This window comes from Mustelus asterias, chromosome 26, assembly GCF_964213995.1.
Source record: "Mustelus asterias chromosome 26, sMusAst1.hap1.1, whole genome shotgun sequence".
In the NCBI taxonomy this organism is placed as follows: domain Eukaryota; kingdom Metazoa; phylum Chordata; class Chondrichthyes; order Carcharhiniformes; family Triakidae; genus Mustelus; species Mustelus asterias.
The window spans coordinates 15,798,283-15,823,349 of NC_135826.1; the positions used below are offsets into that span (position 1 = coordinate 15,798,283).

The window sequence follows — 25,067 nt, forward strand, 5'->3', positions numbered from 1 at the left end:
CAATCGAGGGATTGAGTTTAGGAGTCCGGGGATAATGATGCAGCTATATAAGACCCTCGTCAGACCCCACTTGGAGTACTGTGCTCAGTTCTTGTCGCCTCATTACAGGAAGGATGTGGAAAAGATTGAAAGGATGCAGAGGAGATTTACAAGGATGTTGCCTGGATTGAGTGGCATGCCTTATGAGGATAGGCTGAGGGAGCTCGGTCTTTTCTCCTTGGAGAGACGTAGGATGAGAGGAGACCTAATAGAGGTATATAAGATGTTGAGAGGCATAGATCGGGTGGACTCTCAGAGGTTTTTCGCCAGGGTGGAAATGGCTGCTTCGAGAGGACACAGGTTTAAGGTGCTGGGGGTAGGTACAGGGGAAATGTTAGGTAGGAATTCCCAAGGCAATGACTAGACAGCAGCAATATATGTCCAAGTCAGGATAGGGTGTGACTTGGAGGGGAATGTGGAGGTGAGCTTGTGTCCAAGCCACTGCTGCTCTTGTCCTTCTTGGTGGTAGAGATTGTAAGGGAAGGAATAACCTTGTTAATTTGCTCCAATACATCCTGTAGATCGTGCATACTGCAGCTGCAGTGTGGTAGACAGTGCAGGAGAAACTGAGTCGAGCAGAAGGAGCACCAATCCAGTGAAATGCTCTGTCCTGGATGGTGTTGTGTTGTTGTGGCTGCAGCTTCCAGGCGAGTGGTGATTATTCCGTCACGCTCCTGACTTGAAGCTTGTAGACTTTGGAGAGGTTCTGAATGGTCAGGAGGTGAGACACTTGTCTCAGAATACCCAGCCTCTGGCCTGCATGTATAGCCATAGTGTTGATAGGGCTGCCCCAGTGCAGCTCCTGCTCAATGCTGTACACTGTAAATTGGTTGAGAGCATAAGGAGGGTTTTATTTTTCAGGCCATTCAACCCAACAGGCCTGTGCTAGTGTCTATACCCCACATGAACTTGTCCAATCCCTCATTATCTCACCCCATTTCTTTCTCATTCTGTTCCTCTTTGCCACATCTGCTTCTCTACCTTACCCTTAAGCTTCCTGCTCCCTTTGGTAACAATGAGTCAGCTTCTCATTCCAGCCACTCTCTGGATAAAGAGGTTTCGGAATTCTTCATTCGGTTCATTCGTGAATTTTTCTACTCTTGACTTTCTAAAAATTTAATCTTAATCCCACAATCTGCCAGAATGGGATTTGAACCGGGGGCACCAGAGCATTACTCTGGGTCCCTGGGCGGCACAGTGGTTAGCACTGTTGTCTTACAGCGTCAGGGACCCGGGTTCAATTCTGGCCTCGGGTCACTATCTGTGTGGAGTTTACACATTCTCCCCATGTTTGCGTGGGTTTCCTCTGGGTGCTCTGGTTTCCCCCCACAGACCAAAGAAAATTGCCCCAAGTGTCAGGGGGATGAGCAGGGTAAATATAAGGCGTTATGGGAATAGGGCCTGGGTCGGATTGTGGCCGGTGCAGACTCGATGGGCCAAATGGCCTTCTTCTGCACTGTTAGGATTCTATGATTCTATGGTTTACTAGTCCATGACAACACCACGATGCAACTGCTACTCCATAGTGATGCCCATTACATGTCCATTCTGCAGATTTATCAGTGCCTTCTTATTTTGACACCGGGCAGTATTCTGTCGCCTTCCAGTGGCGTTTTTCTCGGTGGCAGGAGGTGGTCTGCTGTTGGTCATTGGCGGGATCTCCTGTTCCCCCACTCACCCCCACACTGCCAAGAAACCCGTGGCGGGGGTGCGCTGTCAACTGGACCGGAAGATTATGCCGGTGGGAAAAGCCAGAAAATTCTGCCCACAGTCTTTGATATAAACTATACCCTCCAGATTGGTGTCAACTGTCATTTTGAAATTGTATTTCCCAAGTCCAAATTGTTTATGTAAAATAGTGAATATCCTAAAGCTAAGACAAATGTTTAATAAACTCGCAGCAAACGCCAAACTCCACTAAAGCTAACAGGGGCGATCTTGCCAAAAAAGTTCAAAGTGCCAAATGAGCGTGAAAACGGGAGAAATTGGCCCTTTTTTTGGACGACTTAAAAATCGAATCTTCCCTGATTTTGTCAAAAAGATCAAGCCAAACTTGGATTCTGCCAGCGGGGGGAGTGGGCGGGGCCTCACTCACCCAAAACCCGGCTGATAGCAGCAGATGATGCCAATTGCACATGTGCAGATTTCTGTGCTCTCTGAGCAGTGATCCGTCACTGCCTCCCCCAGCTAAAACCAGCCTCTGTGTCCCATCACCCCGTCCCCACTCGCTACCGTGGGGCAATGCAATGGATCGCCACCTCCCACCCCCACCAACTGCAGTTGCACAGTGGGCTCTGACACCATCCCCCCAGGCTCTGACACCGCCCCGAGGCTTTGGCAGCACCCCCCACCCCAGGCTCTGACATCCCCCCCGGACTCTGCCACCCCTCACCGGGCTCTGGCACTCCCCCCCCCCACCGGGCTCTGCCACCTCTCACCGGGCTCTGGCACTCCCCCCGGGCTCTGATCCCCCCCCCCCCCCCGCCCCGAGCTCTGACTGCCCCACAGGTTCTGACCCCCCCCTCCCGGGCTCCGACATCCCTCTCGGACTCTGACCCCCCCCCCCCCCCGACTTTGAAACCCACTCCCCACCACCCCCCCCCCCCACCCCCGGGCTCTGACACCCCCCCCCCTGCCTCTGACCCCCTCCTCAGGCTCTGACACCTCTCCCCGTGCTCTGACCCCCTCCCCGGGCTCTGATCCCCCCCCCCACCGGTGCTCCGACACCCCCAAAGCTCCGGCCCCCACCCCGAGCTCTGAACCCCCCCGAGCTCTGACCCCCCCCGTGCCCTGACCCGTCCCTGAGCCCTGACCCCTCTGCGAGCCCTGACCCCCCTGAGCTCTGACCCCTCCCCCCGAACTCTGTCCCCTCCCCCCGTGCTCTGACCCCCCTGAGCGCTGACACCCCCTCACCTCCAAGTTCTGATACCCCCGAACTCTGATCACCACCCGCGAGTTCTGACCCCCTCCACCCCTGAGCTGTGACACCCCAGCCTGCAGCTGCTTTCCCCCCATCCCACTGCTGGTCCCAGCCAGCACCAAGCTTTGAGCTCAGCAACCCATGACAGGCATCACCACTCCACCACCGCAACTCACACAATATGGCCGCTTCTGTGACCACCCCAACCACCCCCCCCCCCCTCCACAACACAGGCCCTCCTTGCCCCCCACTTCCCGACTGCTGAGCCTGCAGCAGACCTACATGGAGCAGGTGTTTTCCTCGCTGGTATGACATCTCGCTGACAAGGTCGTTGAGGTAAGTGAGGAGGGATGATTGTGAGAGTACAGCGTTAATGATATTGAGATGCACACTGATGCATGCAAATTGACATCTCGCCTATCTTGGGCATGCTCCTCATCACTCCCAGGGAAACAGTGTGGTAAGATGGGAACAGGCGGGATGAGGTTGTAAGATTGCCCCTTTATCCACAACACTAGTTACTCCTTTGAAGAACTCTAATAAATTGCTTAAATATAATTTCCCTTTCACCAAACCATGCTGATTCTTTCCAAATACCTTGTGCGTTTGTAAGTGTCCAGTTTTATCATCTTTAATGATTGACTCTTAACACCTTCCGCATCTCAGACATCAAGCTAACTGGCTTGATTTTGATTTGATTTGATTTATTATTGTCACATGTATTGGTATACAGTGAAAAGTATTGTTTCTTGCGCACTATACAGACAAAGCATATCGTTCAGACAGAAGGAAATGAGAGGGTGCAGAATGTAGTGTTACAGTCATAGCTCGGGTGTAGAGAAAAATCAACTTAATGGAAGGTAGGTCCATTCAAAAGTCTGATGGCAGTAGGGACGAAGCCGTTCTTGAGTCGGTTGGTACGTGACCTCAGACTTTTGTATCTTTTTCCCGACGGAAGAAGGTGGAAGAGAGAATGTCTGGGACGTGTGGGGTCCTTAATTATGCTGGCTGCTTTGCCGAGGCAATGGGAAGTGTAGACAGTGTCAATGGATGTGAAGCTGGTTTGTCTGATGGACTGGGCTACATTCACGACCTTTTGTAGTTTGTTGCAGTGTTGGGCAGAGCAGGAGCCATACCGAATTGTGATACGACCAGAAAGAATGCTTTCTATGGTGCATCTGTAAAAGTTGGTGAGAGTCGTAGCAGACATGCCAAGTTTCCTTAGTCTTCTGAGAAAGTAAAGGCGTTGGTGAGCTTTCTTAACTATCGTGTCAGCATGGAGGGACCAGAACAGGTTGTTGGTGATCTGGACACCTAAAAACGTGAAGCTCTCAATCCTTTCTACTTCGTCCCCGTTGATATAGACAGGACATGTTCTCCACTACACTTTCTGAAGTCAATGACAATCGCCTTCGTTTTGTTGACATTGAGGGAGAGATTATTGTTGCTGCACCAGTTCCCTAGATTCTCTATCTCATTCCTGTACTCTGTCTTGTCATTGTTTGAGATCCGACCCACTACGGTGGTGTCGTTAGCAAACTTGAAAATCGAGTTGGAGGGGAATTTGGCCACACAGTCAGAGGTGTATAAGGATTAGAGTAGGGGTCTGAGAACACAGCTTTGTGGGGCATTGGTGTTGAGGATGATAGTGGAGGAGGTGTTGTTGCCTATCCTAACTGATCGTGGTCTATTTACACCTGCAATGGTGACCTCAGATACAGGTTCATCCAAGGCTTCCAGGGTGGAGGGCGTGCTCTCGCTGACCTGTTGTTCAAAACAGGCGTAGAATGCATTGAGCTCATCAGGGAGAGGTGCGTTGGACCCGTGATTTTACATGCCTTCATCTTGTAGCCTGTTATGTCTTGCTCTCTGGTGGGGGGTGGAGGGAGGCGGGTCCGCTGCCACTCTGCGTGTGATTGGTGGGGAAGGGGGTTCTGCTGCCGTTCTGCGTGTGGTCAGTGTGTGGAAGAGGGGGAGGGGCAAGGGGGTCAGTTATGTTGTGGGAGTGGGGCAATGTGGTGGGGGCCAAGGGGGGAGGCATTATCTGGCCCGGAAGCGACGTGGGGGGGGGGTTCACTATTTTGTTTCTGCGCACGCGCAGTTGGGGGCGCCAATCGGAGCTGTAGTGTTTCAGATACAATAAGCCCCACCCACAGGCTTCTGCAGCGCTATTCAGAATAGCTGCTATTTTTTCATGCAGAGTGCATATGGAGGCACCTGAGAACGGGTCTGCAAGTCGGATCTGAAACACTCCCAGTTTCAAGTCTGCCCCATACTTAGAATTAAAATGGTAAAATAGGGCCCAGTCTTCTACACACTTACTAATGAAGTCAGTTACTGTAGTGGCGTACTCCTTCAGGCTGGTCGCAGAGTTTTTAAATACTGTCCAGTCCACTGACTCCAAGCAGCCCTGTCGGAGATCAACATTGCACAACTCTCTTTGATGAATTTTCCCACTTCAGTTTTTGCTTGTAAGCCGGGAGCAGGAATACATCCTTGTGGTCTGATTTGCCAAATGTGGCGGGCAATGGAGCAGTAGGCATGTGTAATATTTGTGTAGCAGTGGTCTAGGATGTTTGGGCCTCTGGTGGAACAGGAGACATGTTGTTGGTAACTTGATAGTACGCTCTTGAGCTTGGCCTGATTGAAGTCCCCGACCACAATGAACAAGGCCTCGGGCGATCTTCACATCCGCATGGGATGGGATGTAAACTGCTGTCAGAATAACAGAGATGAACTCCTGCAGAAGGTAGTAGGGGCAGCATTTTCACACCCGGTATTCTAGGTTCGGGGAGCAGAAACTCGCCCGTGTTACTAAGTCTAAGCACCACAAGGTATTGATGAGGAAACAGACCCCGCCTCCCCTAGCCTTGCCTGAGGCCTACAGTTTCCTGTTTTCTGTCCCCTCCCTTCTTAAGTAGAGGGGTTATATTTGCTGCTTTCCAGTCTGATGGAACCTTTCCAGAATTTAGGAAAGTTTGGAAAATTTACACCAACACATTTACTGCCTCATTAGCCACCTTGTTTAAGACCCTAGACACTTGTTCATTAATTGTACTGATGCCAGGAATTGTTGATTTGGAATAGAAAGACTCTCAGAGTGATTGCTGACAGCGTTTATTATATTGCTCAACATCACCAGTACATGCAGCCCATTGTCACTACACAAGTTGGATGATGTGGTTCATACATTAAATACACAATGGGATTGGTCTTTACGTGAAGCTATAAAAATGTGCAGAAGCTGTTATTATTCCACGTTTTAAAATTGCAGCAGCAAGTTAAAGCAATGGTGTAGAATGAGTAAGCAGCAGTAGCAATGTTCCATCATTCTTTCAGGGGGAGTTCGATGAATCTCTGGTTTAACGCGTGGCTCCTTACACGATTGGAAATACTGCATAATTTGTAATTCCGCAGTTTATCCTCAAACCCCTGGCCATTTTGATGTAACCAGCATCACCCCAGCCTGTTCCCCAACTGGAAGATTAAAAAAATGACACTGACATCACAGTTCTATTCCAAGTGCCAAGTTTGGAGAACTGAGGCACTGAAAATGCATTGATTTTGAACACTGGTTGTCCAATCCTGCCAACTGACACCCCCATTACCAGCCCCCTACCCCCCACCCCATCCCGAAAGCCCCCAAAATGTAGGCCATTTCTTTTAGCATTCGTGACATAGATAAACTGATGGCAGCACAGAAACGGGAAGTTCGATCCTACTGGTCTGTGCTTCTGCTCCACATGAACCTCCTCCCATCCCTCTTCATCTAACCCTATCAACAAATCTTTTTATTCCTTTCACCCTCATGTGTTTATCTAGCTTCCCCTTCAATGTCTCTGTGTTATTCAGCTCAACCACTCCTCATGGTAACACTGTCCCCAGTTCCACCACCTCTCTGGGTAAAGAGCTTTCTCCTGAATTTCTGATTGGATATATTAGTGACTATCTTATATTGATCACCCCTCGTTTCAAACGCCCCCACAAATGGAAACATTTTCTCCATTCCGACCGCAGCAATTCCTTTCAGAATCTTAAAGACCTCGATCAAGCCACCTCCCAACCTTCTCCTTTCTGGGGAAAAGAGCTCCAGCCTGTTCAGCTTTTTCTGATAAATCTATCCTCTCAGTTCCAGTATCATCCTTGTGAATCTTTTCTGCAGCTTCTCCAGTGTCTTTGGATTGTGATCAGCAGTGGGAATTTTGTTGGATGCTTCCCTCCCTATCCCAGGAAGACAGAGTAAATCCAGTGCTCCTGTCACTGCCCCGGCTGTGATCAGTTATTTGTTGTGTTTAGAAAGTACGTACCTGTTTTTAACCAGCCAATAGTTCATTCCATTCTCACTTCCGAGTCCAACCAGCAGCACTGCATGGTTTACCTGAGTATTGCTGCAATCAAGACTCTGGTAGATTCCTGTCAGCAGATACTTAGCTTTAATATGATATAATTAAACAATATTTAACCTTATCGATATTTGCTTTTTGTCACCTTTCTGAGTGTCAGCAGGCAGGAGTTACACCCTCATTTGGACAGAAGTGCCACCTCAGAAAGCTGTGTCAGCCAATCCAATGGTCAACAGCTCCCCAGTCCCTGCAGGTACAGCACTGGCCCCTGAGTGATGAGTAAGTTTGCGGACGACACAAAACTGGCAGGACTTGCAGATAGTGAGGAACATTGTCAGAGGCTACAGAAGGATATAGATAGGCTGGAAATTTGGGCAAGGAAATGGCAGATGGAGTTCAATCCTGATAAATGCGAAGTGATGCATTTTGGTGGGAATAATGTAGGGAGGAGCTACACGATAAATGGAAGAACCATAAAGGGTGTAGAGACGCAGAAGGACCTGGGTGTGCAAGTCCACAGATCTTTGAAGGTGACGTCACAGGTGGAGAAGGTGGTGAAGAAGGCATATGGCATGCTTGCCTTTATAGGACGGGGCATAGAGTATAAGAGTTGGGGTCTGATGTTGCAGATGTATAGAACGTTGGTTTGGCCGCATTTGGAGTACTGCGTCCAGTTCTGGTCGCCACACTACCAGAAGGACGTGGAGGCTTTGGAGAGAGTACAGAGGAGGTTTACCAGGATGTTGCCTGGTATGGAGGGGCTTGGTTATGAGGAGAGATTGGGGAAACTGGGGTTGTTCTCCTTGGAAAGACGGAGGATGAGGGGAGACTTAATAGAGGTGTATAAAATTATGAAAGGCATAGATAGGGTGAACGGTGGGAAGCTTTTCCCCGGGTCGTTGGTGACGTTCACAAGGGGTCATAGGTTCAAGGTGAAGGGGGGGGGAGGTTTAACACAGATATCAGAAGGACATATTTTACACAGAGGGTCGTGGGGGCCTGGAATGTGTTGCCGGGCAAGGTGGTGGAGGCGGACACACTGGGAACGTTTAAGACTTATCTAGACAGCTATATGAACGGAGTGGGAATGGAGGGATACAAAAGAGTGGTCTAGTTTGGACCAGGGAGCGGCGCGGGCTAATTGTTCTTTGTTTCTCGTTTCAAGGCTTCATTCTATGATCATCTTGCTGGTGCCAGTACAGAGCGAGACTGCGGATAGTTGGGAACCTGTCTCGGGGGCAGGGAATTCATATGGTGTTCGTGGAAGTGGAAATGACTAGGGTTGGGAAGCATTTTCCGATCAGGGCCAGTGTGATCTCCTGGACTCGTTTCGATCGCCTCAGGGGGTCAGAGAGGAATTTCCCAGATTTTTTTTCCCCATATTGGCCCTGGGGTTTTCACTCTGGGTTTTCGCCTCTCCCTGGAGATCACATGGTCTGGAATGGGGGGTGGGGGTGAGTTAATAGGTTGTGATGAACAAAGCATCGTAGCTGTGAGGGACAGCTCGGTGGATAGGATATTGGTATGTAGATAGGCTGGAAAATTGGGCGGGGATCCTGGATTCAGGATTCAATCCTGGACCGGGGAGCGGCGCGGGCTTGGAGGGCCGAAGGGCCTGTTCCTGTGCTGTATTGTTCTTTGTTCTTTGTTTGTTCTTGAGGGGAGGGCACCCCCAGTCTGAAGGAGCCTTCTGATTGAGGCGCCCTCTTCCCTGCTCCCCCTACAGATTGAGGGTGAGAAGTCTTTCAGTTTCCCACACTCAGTCATCAACTCACGCCAGCCTAAAAATTGAGGCTGGCAGGAAAAGGCCCTTAAACCACCACTTAATGGCCTTAATAGGGGTGAGGGCGAGCTTCCTATCCAAGGTCCTGCCCACTCCAGCTGTAAAATCACATCTTGATCGGGCTGACGGAATCCCGTCTGTGCTATTTTACGCACCCCACCCTGCTCCACCTCAGAACCCACCCGGGAGAAATGTAAAATTCTGGCCTTCAAATAGGGAATCCCAGTATCCTCACATCTGTCATTCCCGCCTCCTGTGGAAACAGCTTTAGTTTCCTTCCCACTCCCTTTAGCCTTTCACAAATAGATCCTTTCATCATTTATTCTGCTGTCTTCTAACCTATCACAGCCTTTTCCCTTTTTTTCCACCCACCTGACTTCCTCGATTGTAAACTTCTCCCAGTTCTGACAGAAACTCATCAACCGGAAACATCAACACTGCCTCTCACTCCACAGACGCTGACTGACCTGATGAGTATTTGCAGCATTTTCTGTTTCTATTCTGTCCAATTTTAACCCCAATTTCAACCAAATTCAGCATTTGCATCGACTGGTATGTAATTAAAAATCATGTCTCGGTTACACATTTCCAGTTGCTCTAATGTTTGTTCATGTTTTTGTGGAAAATGTTGACACATTCCCTATTCAGTTTTGCTGTCACACAGCACAATGTAGCAGTGGGCTCTGATCACAGTGTTTCTGTGGGATCACTTTCTGAGTCTCCCAGCTCCATTGTATATATTAGAACATAGAACATAGAACATTACAGCGCAGAACAGGCCCTTCGGCCCACGATGTTGCACCGACCAGTTAAAAAAAAAACTGTGACCCTCCAACCTAAACCAATTTCTTTTCGTCCATGAACCTATCTACGGATCTCTTAAACGCCCCCAAACTAGGCGCATTTACTACTGATGCTGGCAGGGCATTCCAATCCCTCACCACCCTCTGGGTAAAGAACCTACCCCTGACATCGGTTCTATAACTACCCCCCCTCAATTTAAAGCCATGCCCCCTCGTGCTGGATTTCTCAACTGACCAGAGACAGCACTGGGAAAATTTACTGGAAACCGGTTAAAATACTTGTACATAGCATATAGTTCCTGTCAATTCATGCCACAATTAAAGGATATTTTTGAATTATTTTTGGTGTTTTTGATCAATTTGGTTTCTATAAGCTACATTACATTCTGGAATGTAAAAGAACCAGTCTGAATATTGTTTGAATTGGGGTGAGAGGTGCTGATCCCCATGGAAAAGTGGGATATGTGAACTCTGGGATACAGTTATCAGTCTCAAAGCTGGCCTCCAAAGTGCCCGTACTTTCAGAATTATGGGTGGTGTTTGACATGCTGAGCACATCACGCTGGTGAATGCCCGCTACCCTGGCAGCAATCATGATGCTTCCATTCTGCACTCGCCAACCTTCCCCTCAGTATTGGAGTCACATGTCAAACCAGAGAATGGCTGCTAGGTGACAAGGGTTATCCACTTCACACCTGGTTCATGGCTTTGTTCTCCAGTGCAGCCACATGTGAGCAGTGTGTGTCCAATGAGAACCATGGGAAACATCACAGAGCAGAGCATTGCAGCCTGGACTGGTCTGGACGATGGTCCACTTCCCGCTGGAGCCTGTGTCCCAGTTTCTGGTGATCCGCTGTATCCCCCACAGCCTGACCATCATGAGGGCACAGACTTTCTATCAGGGATACGGGAAGTAGCTTGGGTGGAGAAGAGGAGACAGCTGACACACCCCTGATCCGGCTGGGCTTTCCATAATCACCTAATTTGACTCCAGTTCCCGTGAACACAACCCCAAATCCCCATTGTGCAAAAATCGCACACATCCCTGTTAATGAGCATCCTCCTGGTTACTATGCTTCAATAAAAATCACTAGAAAATAACCATCCCATTCCAACTTTATCCATCACACCCTACATCCAAAGGGTAAATAATCACCCGATGAATTATCTTACTGCCGGTTTTACTATTTCCTTGGTGTGCCGGAACTGTCCTCCTCAGTGTGATCCCTGTGGCTGCGGTGGGTCTGCTGGGAGGCTGCAGTTTTTCCACTGGAGAAGACTTGAGTGACCTTGCACAGCAACAAGCTGAGATTTCATGACCTCAATCTGAGCTTCCAATGCAGTGCTCAGATATTGGGCATTGCTTTGTACCCTCTGCGAGGTGAGTTTGGGAAAGAGATGACATTTAATCAGAGCGGAGGGCTGGGGACCCGACCCGCTTCACACCTTCACTCTGACCAACTCAAGTGGGAAGGCTGGTGGGCAACTTTCCCATCGCTCTACCCATTCAGGTCCTTAAGTGGGCTAGCAATGCCAACTGATAGGCCTCATTCTGCCATCGTTGGCATTAATCCAGTGGTGAGTGGGCCTGTCACCAAGTGAAAAGCATGATGAGCAAACCTGTGTGGGTTTCTTGTGGTCTCCCAGGGGAAATCTCTCATTCAATGACACTCAATGCCTGATCGAGGAACTAGCATCAGGATGGGGGCATGTGGTGGGACTGCTGAAAACACCAGGCACATCAGCTCGAGGTAAGAACTTCTAAGTCAGCCGCCATTCGGAGGTCTGCTGGCTCCCATGAACCAGCTGCCTCCAAGGCAATTGTCGATCTTCTAGAAAAAGTCGTCCCAGCACTTGGACAGATGAAAAGCAAAGTCAGGCTTTACAGGAGCAGGTGTCAGTAACATTCCAGGAAATGCAAGGCCAGCTGGAGGAGTCTGGAAGCCTTCTCTCGCAGGAAATGGTGCTGGTATTGCATGGTACCCAGACCAACACTGCAAGGGTGGCGTCCGCAGTAGAAAGCATAGGGCAGGACATCTGAGCCATGTCTGATGATGTCCAAAGTTAGGCTCACAACATGATGTCCATGGTTGAGGCCCAGGACAGCAGGGTCCATTCTCACACAGACATGTTCCAGAGGCAGACAGATATTGCTGTGGTGCTCCAGAGGTTGGCCCAATCTCAGAGGACCATGACTGAGGGTATCGCCAACATAGCTCAGACAATGACGGGCCTCCAGGATTGGCATTCCCCAGATGACATTGGGCATTTGGAAACTCACTCCAACAGCCCCTCTGTCCCATGGAGTGACCCGGGGGCCAGCGAGCACCCTAAGGGAGGAGGAAGCTCTGTAGTCCATCCTAGAGCCTCCCACCCAGGATGCTCTGGCAGTCTCCAGCTCTTCTGAATCCCCCCTCCTCCTGACAGCGGTGTATCTAATGGGCAGTGGGGAGAACAGGATGACATGGCATCACTTGTTACACTCGAATGTCAGCTGGCGCCCACCAGGTCCAGGCCCTTCAGAGAGCACCAGCCAACGGCATCATAAACCAAAGGGAAAGCAGCAGGCTACCTCCACATCAGATGTGCAATCTGGGGGAACACCTAGAAGCAGCGGGACACAGTGTAAGTTAGGGAGAAGGGGATACAAAATGTACATTTACACTAAATCATTGTTACAATCCACTGTGCGGGAACCCTCAGCAATGGGCGTTGGGGTATCGGCTTGGGGGCAAGGGAGCTTCTTTCTCCAGCTCAGACCTCAGATTTTTCCCAGGTCTTGCAGCCTTACCCTTAAGTGGGAGACCCCGAGAACCAGAGTTTGCCATTCCAGGTTGAGAGCACCACTATTCAGTAATACAGAGGTTCACTCCATTCCCAACACAAACCCCTCCCCCCGTCCCCCAACTGTGTCCCAGATGAAAGTGCTTCCATCGCACACTCGAAATGAGCCAGGAGGTCAGTGGGATGTCATCAAAAAGGAGTCAGATATTTTGTCACAATGAGGAGCACCATGTGAGCTTTCCTCACAGTGAGTTGTCATCACTTGTGATCAGACCTGCTAACATTGCCAACCCAGGCCCATCACCCTGCTGTGGTGTAATGGTGACCCTTGAAGAGGGGGAGTGGGGGAGACAATGGTTGAGTGGGAGGATGGGCAAGACAAAGAAAGGTCTGAGGATAAGGGGGAATAGTGGGGATTGAGCTGCCGTACATTTATCCTTTAGGAGGATAATCTGGAGGCTAAGTAGGCCTTCCTGGTTCTCCGGCCTTGTAGTAACCTGGCCGCCACTGCCTGTCCAGGATCCTCCAGTTCCTCCTTGGGCTCCTCCTCAAAATCATCCTCCTCCATATCCTTGTCTGGTTAGACTGCCTGTTCCTCCTCTCCAGCATGTCACCCCGCTGCTGGGCAGGATTGTGTAGCACACAGCAAGCAACCACGATCCACATGACTCTCTGGGGGCTGTATTGAGAAGTCCAAACAGCAGAACCATACCTTCAGGAGACCTATTCACTGCTCATGACGTTCTAGTGGCAGAGTGGGCCGTGTTGTAGCAGGTTTCCACCTTGGTATAGGCCCTCTACTCAGATATCATTAGCCACGACCTCAGCGGATAACCTTTGCCCCCCACTAGCTGCTTTAGTGGAGCTGCTGCCCACAGGGTCACTGACACAGCCCCGTGTCCCCTCATCTTGCAGCATAGCCTCATGTCTGCATCATCCCTCCCTTCACCTCAACATTTATGCAACACATCTTGTGAAAGTGGAAGCCACTCAGTGGTCCCATGCCCGCGAGCCTCATGGTCTTGAGCGTGACTGCCTCTTCCCCTAACACCTGATTATGTTCACCTCTGGGGGATAGCTGCCAAGTCGATGTTGAGAAACAGTTGATAGGAGGATCAGGGGTAGCTTGAATGAGAAAGGCCACATCTTGATATGACAGGCAAGGAGGGAGGCCCAATGAAAGCTCCTGAGTTTCTCGCCACCTTCTTCCAGGCAGGTTGGCAGACTCCACATAGCTGGGCAACCACAGTATGACCTGGCACATAATGTTTGATTAATGGTACACCGTACCCCAAACTCCCAGTTCCTTACAGTGACTGCAGTTAACACTGCAGCCCTGTAGACTTCAGGGAGTTGACGGCTGTCCCTTAGTATGAAACACTTCACTCCTCACAATCCCTCCCTCACACTTAAGGAGCTTGTGGGCGCTACACTGGGTGTTAGCAAAATGGTCCATGGCCCTTCTCCTGGATTTCCCAGGAGTCCAAGGGGACCTCTGCAATGAGGTTCCCGTGTGGCTGCTTGTCTGAGCTCTGGCAGCTGTTTATGTGCTCCAGATGTTAATTCTGTGCAGATAAACATCTCCTGAAGAAGCAGACTAAGTATTTTGGACTGAGAGGGATGTGTGCCTTTGCTGGAACCTCAGCTACACTGAGTGATATAGCCACTGGTTTGTGGTCAAAAAGCCTAGAGATCTTCAGCAAGGTTCGGAGAGTGTTAATGTTAGCCAGAGGGAAAAGGATGAGAGCAGCGGGAACAGCTGCAGGGCAGGGGCAGAGAGCAGCAGCCCAATGGGCACTCTACAGATGTTTCAACAATGCAACGTTGGATGTAATATGGGCTGATTTCCAGCACATCTTTTACCTGTTACTGGGGCATCTGATCATTGTGTGCTCAAACCTCAGTGATTCATCTCCCTCATCTGCTGTGGCACCGACAATGAAGGGAGTTCCATGAGCTGTGCCAACAGCTTGTGTTCATTCAGGCTGAGAAAACAGAGAGTCCTTGGAGCACAAACATATCCTGAGAGTGACGGGAGTTCAGAGAGGGCTGGTAACAGCTGGCAGCGGTTAAATAAACCCAGGGCGAGGCCAGATTGAGAGTGGGTTGCGTTGGAGGTGCGCAGGGCTCCCGGTGAGCATGGATTAACATTGAGCAGAAACCTCAGAGCTGTTACAGGACACAGAGGACTGAATACTTTTAACAGTCGGTTGACCAATAGTGACGTTGTGGGTTACAGTTAGAACTGCTTAAATGCACCAGTCATCCAAGGCACCCCCCCTCACCCAGAGGTCAGCCTCTTCACTCATGCTCAACCCCCCCATCCATCCCAATTGAGACACTTAACCCGCCCCCATACAGATACAGAGAGGCCACTTACCTCCTTTCTCCCCCTCAGAAGCCATGGTGCCAGGGCAACCCCAAAACATGCCCATGTGACTTCCGGCTGTGGAGACAGGTGAATAGCGGGTGGCCGTTGAATGGCCCATCTCGCCTGCTGAGGATATTTAAATTTGGGGTCTAAGATAATTATCGGGTTGGCGCCCGCTCTGGGTGGGAACCCGATCTGGGACGGGCCAAGTGAATCCAAAACACTCCCACGCCTGATGTGGATCCCAATTTGGAGCCGACGCCCCATTCAGCGGGACATCAGAATTCCCACGAGTGACGAATGAAGCCGATGAATCCCCCCCATTGGTTCATAGGTCAATTGAAGCAGATCATCCACAGCTTCTGTTTCTTACCAGTTTTATAAAGTTGGAAACCACGTCCACCTGCATCAATAGCAACAGAAATTGGTCCGATTCTTCTCAGGGCTTGTTCTAAACATCCCCGGCAGTTTCTGACAAATGCATAGTGTCTGAGTTTCTCAACAAACTTCTTCCTCTCAAATCTGCATCGTTCATCCTAGGTGTTAAAGAAAATGTAAAAAGTTAAGGTTGATAATGCAATGTGATCTAAAAATGATTCCGTGTCTCGGACATTGTAAACATGACCATCATTTCCATGTTTAAATGAAAATGTGACAATTATAAATGTGGTAACTTTTGAAGAATCTCCTTCTTGTCTATTGGTGGGAAGATTTTGGTCAGTGTGTCCCTCAGTTACCTTCTCACCAATGTTGCAGTTAGAGTAGTTGCAGAAACAGTGGTTTCAGAGCAAAGTGACACCCAATCAACAGGTTAGTGATACATGTCATATGTAGGGAGGCACAGCTTTCATTCAGTTGTTTTGTGACAGGTGAAAGGGTGGGTCTAAGGGGGGGCACACAGCGAGGTAACAAACTGATTTCAAGGTCTGCCTTGCTGATGGCCTCAGCTTTTATGCCTGAATAAACTTGAGATCATCCAAAACTCTCAGAAAGGCCAATTCCCCTATCACACAACCCCACCACTCAAACCCTGGTGGTGACCTACACTGCCTCTTGGTCAAACAACATCTTGACTGTGAAATTTTCATCCTCGTTTCCAAATCCCTTTGTGCCCTCAGCCGTCCTTATCTCTGTAATCTCCTCCAGCCACACAATTCACCAGTTCCTCTAATTCTGCCCCGTCTTCCATTCCCAATTTTCATTGCTCGATCATTGGTAGATACGCATTCAACTGCCCAGGCCCCGAGTTCCAGAATTCCCTTCCTACAACTCTTCCTACAATTCTGAAAACTAGCAATTTGATCCAGTTCTTGGTCTTCTGATCTATATTTGGCTCTCTGTTATCCTTTGTTTTATATCGTCCCTGTGAAACTCTTTGGGAAGTCTCATTATTTCAAAGGCACTATATAAAAATAAGTTGTTGTTGTCCTCAAATAAAAAAACTTCGCAGATTTTACAGCTCCTTAGAACCATTCAAGATATCAAAAGGCAGGGCCTTGTTGGTCAGTCTGAGGAAATGAAACTGGGAAAATCAAACAGGGTCGAGACAAAGCCAATAAAATGCCAACTCTGCTGGATGTAAACAGACACATATGTTTCAGTTCCTTGTGGACAACACATGAGTGTGTGGAGTAGATGGGGGAGATTTGAAGGGTTCTCTGACGAACAAGCTGTAGCTGTGTGACATTGATACAAACAGCTGGGGGATGCTACTGGAGGCAGCTCGGGATGACATCCCATGCAGAGGGACAATGAGTTGGAAACCACATTTAAAAAAGAGATTTACCTGACCAGTATATGGATAATCTTGAGCAGTGTTGATTCCTCGATTTCTGACAACATACTCAAAGGCTTGTGACATCCATCCACCTCGACATCCATGGTTACCAAATGATGTGCTACAATCAACCAAGTCCTGTTCACTCAGAGGAATCAGTTTTCTAGTTTTACGAAACCACTGTCCTTCGATGGCACCAACCGCACTAAAAGCCCAACAAGAACCGCATTTTCCCTGATAATGGCAGAAATAAAATCACATTAAAAACATTGACATATAAATATTAAATATTCTTTCCATTTCTTGTCAGGTGGCGTACAGATTTACGCTTAGAACATTAGCTCAGATTTCCAGAAAACACATGGGATCAGTGACTGAGTGGCAGGGTTGGGAGGGTAATTTTTTCACTCTTCTGAAGCTTGATTAACCACAGAATAATTTAATAAGAAAAGTTAGGGATGGAATCATGGGAAAAGTAAGTAAGCCCCGCTGCTTGTGACCCAGGTATAAATCCACATGTGGAGGAAGTGTTTCCAGCTGTTTCAGCTCAGGGTTGTGGAGCTGGAGGGGCAGCTCAACATTAGGAAGGACGAGAGTTCAGTGGATCCTACATTCCAGGAGGTGGTCACTCCCCAGGAGAGTTCAGGATGGAAGATGGGTGACTATCAGGAGGAGTAGGAAGAAGCAGGAATTTGTAATATCTTTGGGGCACCACTCTCAAACAGATACTCAGCGTTAGAGATGACTGGGAGTGACAATACCTTGAAAGGATGCAGTCCAGAGAATGGGTCACTTGTCCATTGATGCCGAAGAGGGAGGACAGTATAGAATAGAAATGTAATTATTAAAGGAGATTCCACAGTTAGGTGTTTGTGTAAATGTTATTAGGAGTCCTGCGTGGTATGTTGCCCCCTGATGTCAGGGTAAAGAACATCATGAAGAATATTCTGCTGAATGAAGGGAGTGAGCCAGAAATTGTGGTAGATGTCAGTATCAATGACATCGAGAGGACAGGCATTGTGGTTCCTGTGGTCAGATTTTCAGGAATTATGGAGAAAGATAAAAAGTAGAAGCTCGGGAATATTAACCTTTGGATTACTCTTCCCACTGGCGGGAGTAGAAACAGGAAGATATGGAGGATCAATGTGCTGCTTGAGGCGAGGTAAATGAGGGCTTTTATAGGCATTGGGACAAGCTCTGGTACAGGAGGTATCTATTCAAAAAGGACGGGTCACATTCCTTTAGGTCTAGGTCCAATAACCTCACGCAGAGTTTCACTGCTCTGGTTGGGGAGAGTGTCAACTAAATTGACAGTGAGTTGGGCACCAGGAAAATAGAAAAGTGAGAGTGTTGGATAATACAAGAGAAGGAAGTAGTACCACATTAGATCGGAGTGGAGTAAGAAGGGCTACAAAGACAGGTTTAGAATGTGTTTGTGTAAACGCACAAAGTGTGGTCAATAAGATTGCTGAGTTACAAGTACAAAGATCCAAGTGGAAATATGATTTAGCAGCAATAATGGAAACATGGTTAATGGTGAGGACTAGGCTGCTAATATTCAATGATAAAGTGTTCAGAAAAGATAGGGAAGAAAGGATGACAGCAATTCGGGAAGATGTTGTAGTGTTGCAAAGCGAAGATGTCCTGCAGGTAAGAAGGACAGGATCTACAGGTTCGAGATGAGAGGCAAAAAGGGTTTAATCATGGGACGAGGGTATTATATAAATTTCCAAATAGCAAACGTGAGATAGAGGGTCAAATCTGCAGAGAATTCACAGAATGATGATATTGGGGAATGTTACGTAGCCAAATGTTATTTGGGATAGTGTTAGAGTAAAGGGAAAAGGAGGAATTTCTGACATGCGTTCAGGAGAATTTCCTTTATCAGAATGTTCTTGGTTCAACTAGGGAGGAGGCATTGCTAGATCTGGTTCTAGGAAATGAGCTGGGCCAATTGGACCAAGTATTGATGGAGCAACCAAACAGAACAAAAACTGGAAGAGGATAATGACTTCCTGATCCTGGCACCGGTGAGCATTGTCGTGAGCCGGACAGAAAAATTTGGCGAGCTGTTGACTTTGCCACTGATGTCAGGGCTGGGAAAGTCCCACCCCAATAATGACTAGCAGGATTCTTTCTGAGTTTTACCTGGTTCCTCACTGGAGTAACATAGCCTTTTTCATGCCAATTGACAGATGCACCTCTCAGATCATCATCACTTTCTTCATCTACACTGAATTCATCATCTTCGTTAACTTCTTCTGTCGAGTTATCAGCTTTGACTGGGAGAAATCCATTCATGCGTTTACTGAACTCTTTATTGGTCTAGAAAGTCAAATACATGGACATTTGGAGAAAAGGGTTACATTCACATCAATTCACTGAGTTTAGCCAGAGGAGAGATCAAAGCATTAAGCAGTGTTGACACTCCATACTCATGTTTAATGTTTGACTAAAATAAAGAACTGCAGGAAAATGGTCCATCCATTTCTTCACTCTCCAGGATAAAGGTGAGTGGAGAACCTGAAAGTGATAAAGTATCTCTCTGGTCTAGGGTTCCACAAACAAAATGGCAGTGATTATACATGAGCCTTATTTTGTGCAAAATTATTTGAGAATCCTCTGGGAATACAGGAAGAGTAGGCCATTCAGAACAACCATAGCTGATTGGACACTTCAATGCATTTTACACACTCTCAACATAACCCTTTATGTTGTTATTCAGAAATCTATCAATCTCTGCTTCAAACACACACATTGGGCCCGATTTTACCATTGCGTCGCGCCTGTTTTTGGGTGCGAAAATGAGGTAAAGTCGGGTGCGAGGCCATTAACGCGATCCGCGCCCGTGCAGATTGCCACTTTACCGAAACCCGGGTACGGCGGCGATCCGCTTTGTGCCCAAAACGGGCGCAATGGCGATTTAAATGCATTTGCTTGCATTTAAATTGAATGAATGAACTGCCTGCCCAACTTTATCAGCATTTCCCCCGTTATCACCGCGTTTGCCAATCCGGAACCGCGCCGTAATGGACCTGCTAAATGAAAGTCTGAATCGGGCGCTCCAACTGCTGAAGAACGAGTTCAGTGCTTCCAACGGCTCTCTGACTCAGATCAGTGGTGGGGGGTGGGGGGGGGGGGGGGGGGGGAGAGAGAGAGAGAGGAGGGAGGTGGATCAGATCATTCTCTGGTTGGGTGGGGGGGGGGAAGAGAGGGGAGTGAGGCCAGATCATTGTCTGATGGAGGGAGGAGGAGGTAGGTCAGCTGTATCTCTGGGATGGGGGGGGGGGGGGGCGGGCGGGGGGTGAGTGAGGCCAGACCATTCTCTTGGGGGGGGGATGGGGGGGAGTGATGCCAGATCGTTGTCTGGGGGGGGGAGGGGGGCAGGTAAGATGTATCTCTGGTGGGGGGGGGGGCGATTGCTCACTGGTGAGGGGGGCCAGATGGACCTCTGGTGGGGGCGCAGGGGGTTCCGCTGCCACTCTGCGGGCGATAGGTCTGGGTAGGGGGGTTGATAAGGGGGACAGCGATGTGGGGGGGTGGATAAGGGGGACAGCGATGTTTGTGGGGGGGCCATTGCTCCCACTTTTCGCCCCCGGGCCGCTTTCTCCACTTTCTGCGGCCCAGGAGCAACCTGACACGGGCGCGCTTTTTCAATTTTTTTTTCTACCTGCGCACGCGCAGTTCAGAGCTCCGACCGTTTCAGGTGTGCTAAGCCCTGTCCACAGCGCAAATGGGACCTGCGATTTGTTTTTCAGGCTGAGTGCATATGGGGGCGCCTGAAAGCAGATTTCTAAGTCGGATCTGAATTACGTGCAGATTCAGCACTTAGAATGAAAATGGTAAAATCTGGCCTATTGTCTGAGCTTCCACAGCTCTTCGAGGGTATAGAGTTCCAAAAATTCACAGCCCTGAGTAAAGAAATTTTTCCTCATCTCAGTCCAAAGTGGCATCCCTTTATTGTGAAATTGTGCCTCCTTGCGCTACACTCCCCGACCAAGGGAAACATCTTAAAGCAATAGACAGGCTAGATGCAGGTTAAGTATTTTGTACATTTCAATGAGATCACCTCTCATCCTTCAAAACACCAAAGAATACAGGCCCAGTTTGCCCAATCTCTCTTCGTAAAACAGTCCCACAATCCCAGAACAATTCTGGTGAATCTTCGTTGCACTCCCTCTATGGCAATGATATCCTTTCTGAGGTAAGGGGACGGAAACAGCACATATGTGGTCTAACAAAGCTTCTATATAAATGAAACAAGATCTTACGACTCCTATGCAATAAAGGCTAACATTCCATTAACCTTCCTAATAGCTTGCTGCACCTGCACATTAGCCCTCAGTGACTCATGAACAAGGACACCCAGGTCCCTTTGTACATCTACACTTTCTAATTTCTTCCCATTTAGAAAATGCTCTGCATATCTGTTCCTTTTACCAAAAATGGATTACTTCACATTTTTCCACATTATATTCTATCTGCTACGTTCTTGCTCACTCACTAGGTTTGTCCAAATCCTCCTGTAGCCGCTTTATATCTTCCTCACAACACACATTTCCATCTAGCTTTGTATCATCCGCAAACTTGGAAATATTACATTTGGTCCCCATATCTTCCAGAATACTTGCTCAGTGAGGAGAGTGCGTAAAGTCCCACATGATGACAGAGTTTATCGGTGTTTAACTGAACCATCCCCAAGAGGAGACACTCATATTCCATCACCAACCTGAGCTTAATTCCTGCTCATAGCTCAGGCTGCAGTTGGTCCAGAATTGGCCTCAGGACCCTTGGACTTAGGGGAGAAAGTTGGGCAGCATTCCCATTTCTCTGATCACACTGGGAAGTAGCTGTTCCACAAAGATCAGGTTTGGTTTTGATGCTCTCCATGGTTGTATATCTTGTCCATATATATTGTTAAGTTTCACACCAAACCTGAGGAAACAGAGGGTGTCCATGAACCGATCTCCAATCAATTATTGTCTTTTTTGGGAGTGGGGAAGGTGCGATTTTGAACTGGGATCCAACATTTCACATTCAGACTTTATTATTTCACATTCACAATCCAATTTGTCCCTCATCAATTTCCCAATGATTTCAATGACAAGATCTGACATTGGAGTTGAAATTGCCATTGGTCCCAGTGTTGGGTTTTAGTCCATCCCTGTGGGAAGGTTAGGGCCAAGGAGAGATTAATGCAGTTGGTGTGTTGAACACTGTCAACACTATCCCATCATGTTTAAATTGTCACTTGGTTTGGGGCAGGTGAATCCATCCCATGCTTTTTATTCAGAAAGTACAGCAGACACACGAGCCGTGTCCCAGCCCATGGTGCTGGCTGTCTGACAACAGGAAAAATAATGAATTTAGATATTAAAATGGAAACAGAATCTATTTTTAACAAAACATACATTGGTGAGGGAGGTTAGATTCTTTAGTGTAATGGGGCATTGTGACATCACTAACCAATCACGCCTTATTCAGTAATAACACCACAATAACGTATCTAATAGAGCCCAGACTAGACATCTTATACACACCAGGTCTCCAAACTCATTCATTCCCACAGTAAATGTGTGTTTCCCCATTGAGTATTCCAGGTTGTGCTGTTCGATGTATCTCACATTGTCCTCCCATATCGATCTCCTGTGGGTCTCTTCTTCCTGAATAAAGACATTTAGTCAGTCAGATTCTGGCATCTTCCATTCCGGAAATTATTAAAAATCCACGTGCAAAAGTTGAAATAACATTTCACTGCTGGGTTTTTATCCTCTGATCCGTACGGGAGAAGTTCTATCATTCCCCTTCTCACAGACACAAAATTAAAGCAGAAAGAATCCCTGCTCTGAGAGATTGATACTTTGGGCAGTCTTTTTTTGGGGCGCGCAGGCGCAGTCCTGACGACAGAGCCGGAAGTGGGCATCATTTGCCCTGACTTGTCGGGAGCGGGCTCCGCAATCGCACGGTGGGAGAAGCTTTTAATTGGTGAAACTCACTGTCGGCTGAGAATGCAGCAAGTTTGGGCTGGCTGTAAAAGAGCCTGCTGGACAAACAGGTCCTGTTTCATAGCCACAACATTCCTGCCCAACTCCATTACTTCAGTCATCCTGTTAATATGTCTGTTCAACAGCTCCTAGCCCTCAGCCTCTCTCAAACATGTCACCCCACCTCTCCCCATCAATCTCTACCTTATTATTTACTCTAATTCATCGCTCCCCCATAACCCATCCCATCATATCCATTATGTCTGACACTAGACAGAGACCAGCCCCACCTTCTACCCCTCTACTGGATCCCCCCTCTACCCCCCCACTGGATCCCCCCTCTACCCCTCCACTGGATCCCCCCTCTACCCCTCCACTGGATCCCCCCCTCTACCCCTCCACTGGATCCCCCCCTCTACCCCTCCACTGGATCCCCCCCTCTACCCCTCCACTGGATCCCCCCCTCTACCCCTCCACTGGATCCCCCCCTCTACCCCTCCACTGGATCCCCCCCTCTACCCCTCCACTGGATCCCCCCCTCTACCCCTCCACTGGATCCCCCCCTCTACCCCTCCACTGGATCCCCCCCTCTACCCCTCCACTGGATCCCCCCCTCTACCCCTCCACTGGATCCCCCCCTCTACCCCTCCACTGGATCCCCCCCTCTACCCCTCCACTGGATCCCCCCCTCTACCCCTCCACTGGATCCCCCCCTCTACCCCTCCACTGGATCCCCCCCTCTACCCCTCCACTGGATCCCCCCCTCTACCCCTCCACTGGATCCCCCCCTCTACCCCTCCACTGGATCCCCCCCTCTACCCCTCCACTGGATCCCCCCCTCTACCCCTCCACTGGATCCCCCCCTCTACCCCTCCACTGGATCCCCCCCTCTACCCCTCCACTGGATCCCCCCCTCTACCCCTCCACTGGATCCCCCCCTCTACCCCTCCACTGGATCCCCCCCTCTACCCCTCCACTGGATCCCCCCTCCACTGGATCCCCCCCTCCACTGGATCCCCCCCTCTACCCCTCCACTGGTTCCCCCCCTCTACCCCTCCACTGGATCCCCCCCTCTACCCCTCCACTGGATCCCCCCTCTACTTGATCCCCCCTCTACCCCTCCACTGGATCCCCCCCTCCACCGGATCCCCCCCTCTACCCCTCCACTGGATCCCCCCTCTACCCCTCCACTGGATCCCCCCTCTACCCCTCCACTGGATCCCCCCTCTACCCCTCCACTGGATCCCCCCTCTACCCCTCCACTGGATCCCCCCTCTACCCCTCCACTGGATCCCCCCTCTACCCCTCCACTGGATCCCCCCTCTACCCCTCCACTGGATCCCCCCTCTACCCCTCCACTGGATCCCCCCTCTACCCCTCCACTGGATCCCCCCTCTACCCCTCCACTGGATCCCCCCTCTACCCCTCCACTGGATCCCCCCTCTACCCCTCCACTGGATCCCCCCTCTACCCCTCCACTGGATCCCCCCTCTACCCCCCCCATACGCCTGACCCCAGTCCCCACACACACCCCCATCCCCACCCTTCCTGCTCAATCCTCAATTGCTGGTCCTGAGCTTCCAGCTAAGCTGCCATTTTCCTGCTCCCCTCGCTTATGCTGCGAGATTCAACAAAGAAAACCACTGCCCTCAGATACAACTGGACAAAGCTGATCTTTGTGAAACCAGAGCTATGAGATTGTTCATCAAAATGCAGAGTGACATAGTTGATTCTGAGACTGGGTCCTGAATCTAAATAAAGGAAACTGATGGTTTGAGGCGCAAGTTGTCTATGATGGATTGGGAAACGTTACTTAAAAGGGATATCGATGGATAAGCAATGACAAACATTGAAAGAGTGCATGGGCGAACTGCAACAATTGTTCATTACTATTTGGCACAAAAATAGAGCACAAATGGTTGTCACACCATAGCTTACAAGGGAAATTAAAGATAATTTTAAATCCAAGGACGAGGAACACAAATTGGTCAAAAGAAATAACAGACCTGAGGATTAGGAGCAGGAAAGGAAGGAAGGAAGACAAAGGGATTGATTAAGAAGGGGAAAATAGAGTACAAGAGTAAGCTTGCGGGAGACATAAAAACCCAGGTTCAATTATGGGCTTGAGTGACTGGTGGTCGTACGCTCCCCCCTTCTCTGCGAGGGTTCCTCCTGGTGCTCCAGTTTCCTCTCACAGTCCAAAGACATGTGGGTTAGATGGATTGGCTATGCTAATTGTCCCTTACTGTACTAAAACCTGTGG

The 25,067-nt window shown here is 49.1% G+C and overlaps 1 protein-coding gene across 2 annotated transcripts in view; it reads right to left on the reverse strand.

Annotated features, from left to right (window-relative positions):
• Positions 1–6,059: 6,059 nt before the first annotated feature.
• LOC144479485 (procathepsin L-like) overlaps positions 6,060–25,067 on the reverse strand; it is a 29,670-nt gene continuing 10,662 nt past the window's right edge. For both annotated transcript variants that reach the window (XM_078198208.1, XM_078198207.1), the window contains 6 exons: positions 22,361–22,483; positions 18,969–19,145; positions 16,830–17,054; positions 15,417–15,579; positions 7,267–7,372; positions 6,060–6,436 (listed from right to left, as the gene is read on the reverse strand). In XM_078198208.1, the coding sequence (XP_078054334.1) occupies positions 6,337–6,436; positions 7,267–7,372; positions 15,417–15,579; positions 16,830–17,054; positions 18,969–19,145; positions 22,361–22,483 (894 nt within the window). In that variant the 3' untranslated portion in view covers positions 6,060–6,336. The remainder of the gene's footprint in view (positions 6,437–7,266; positions 7,373–15,416; positions 15,580–16,829; positions 17,055–18,968; positions 19,146–22,360; positions 22,484–25,067) is intronic.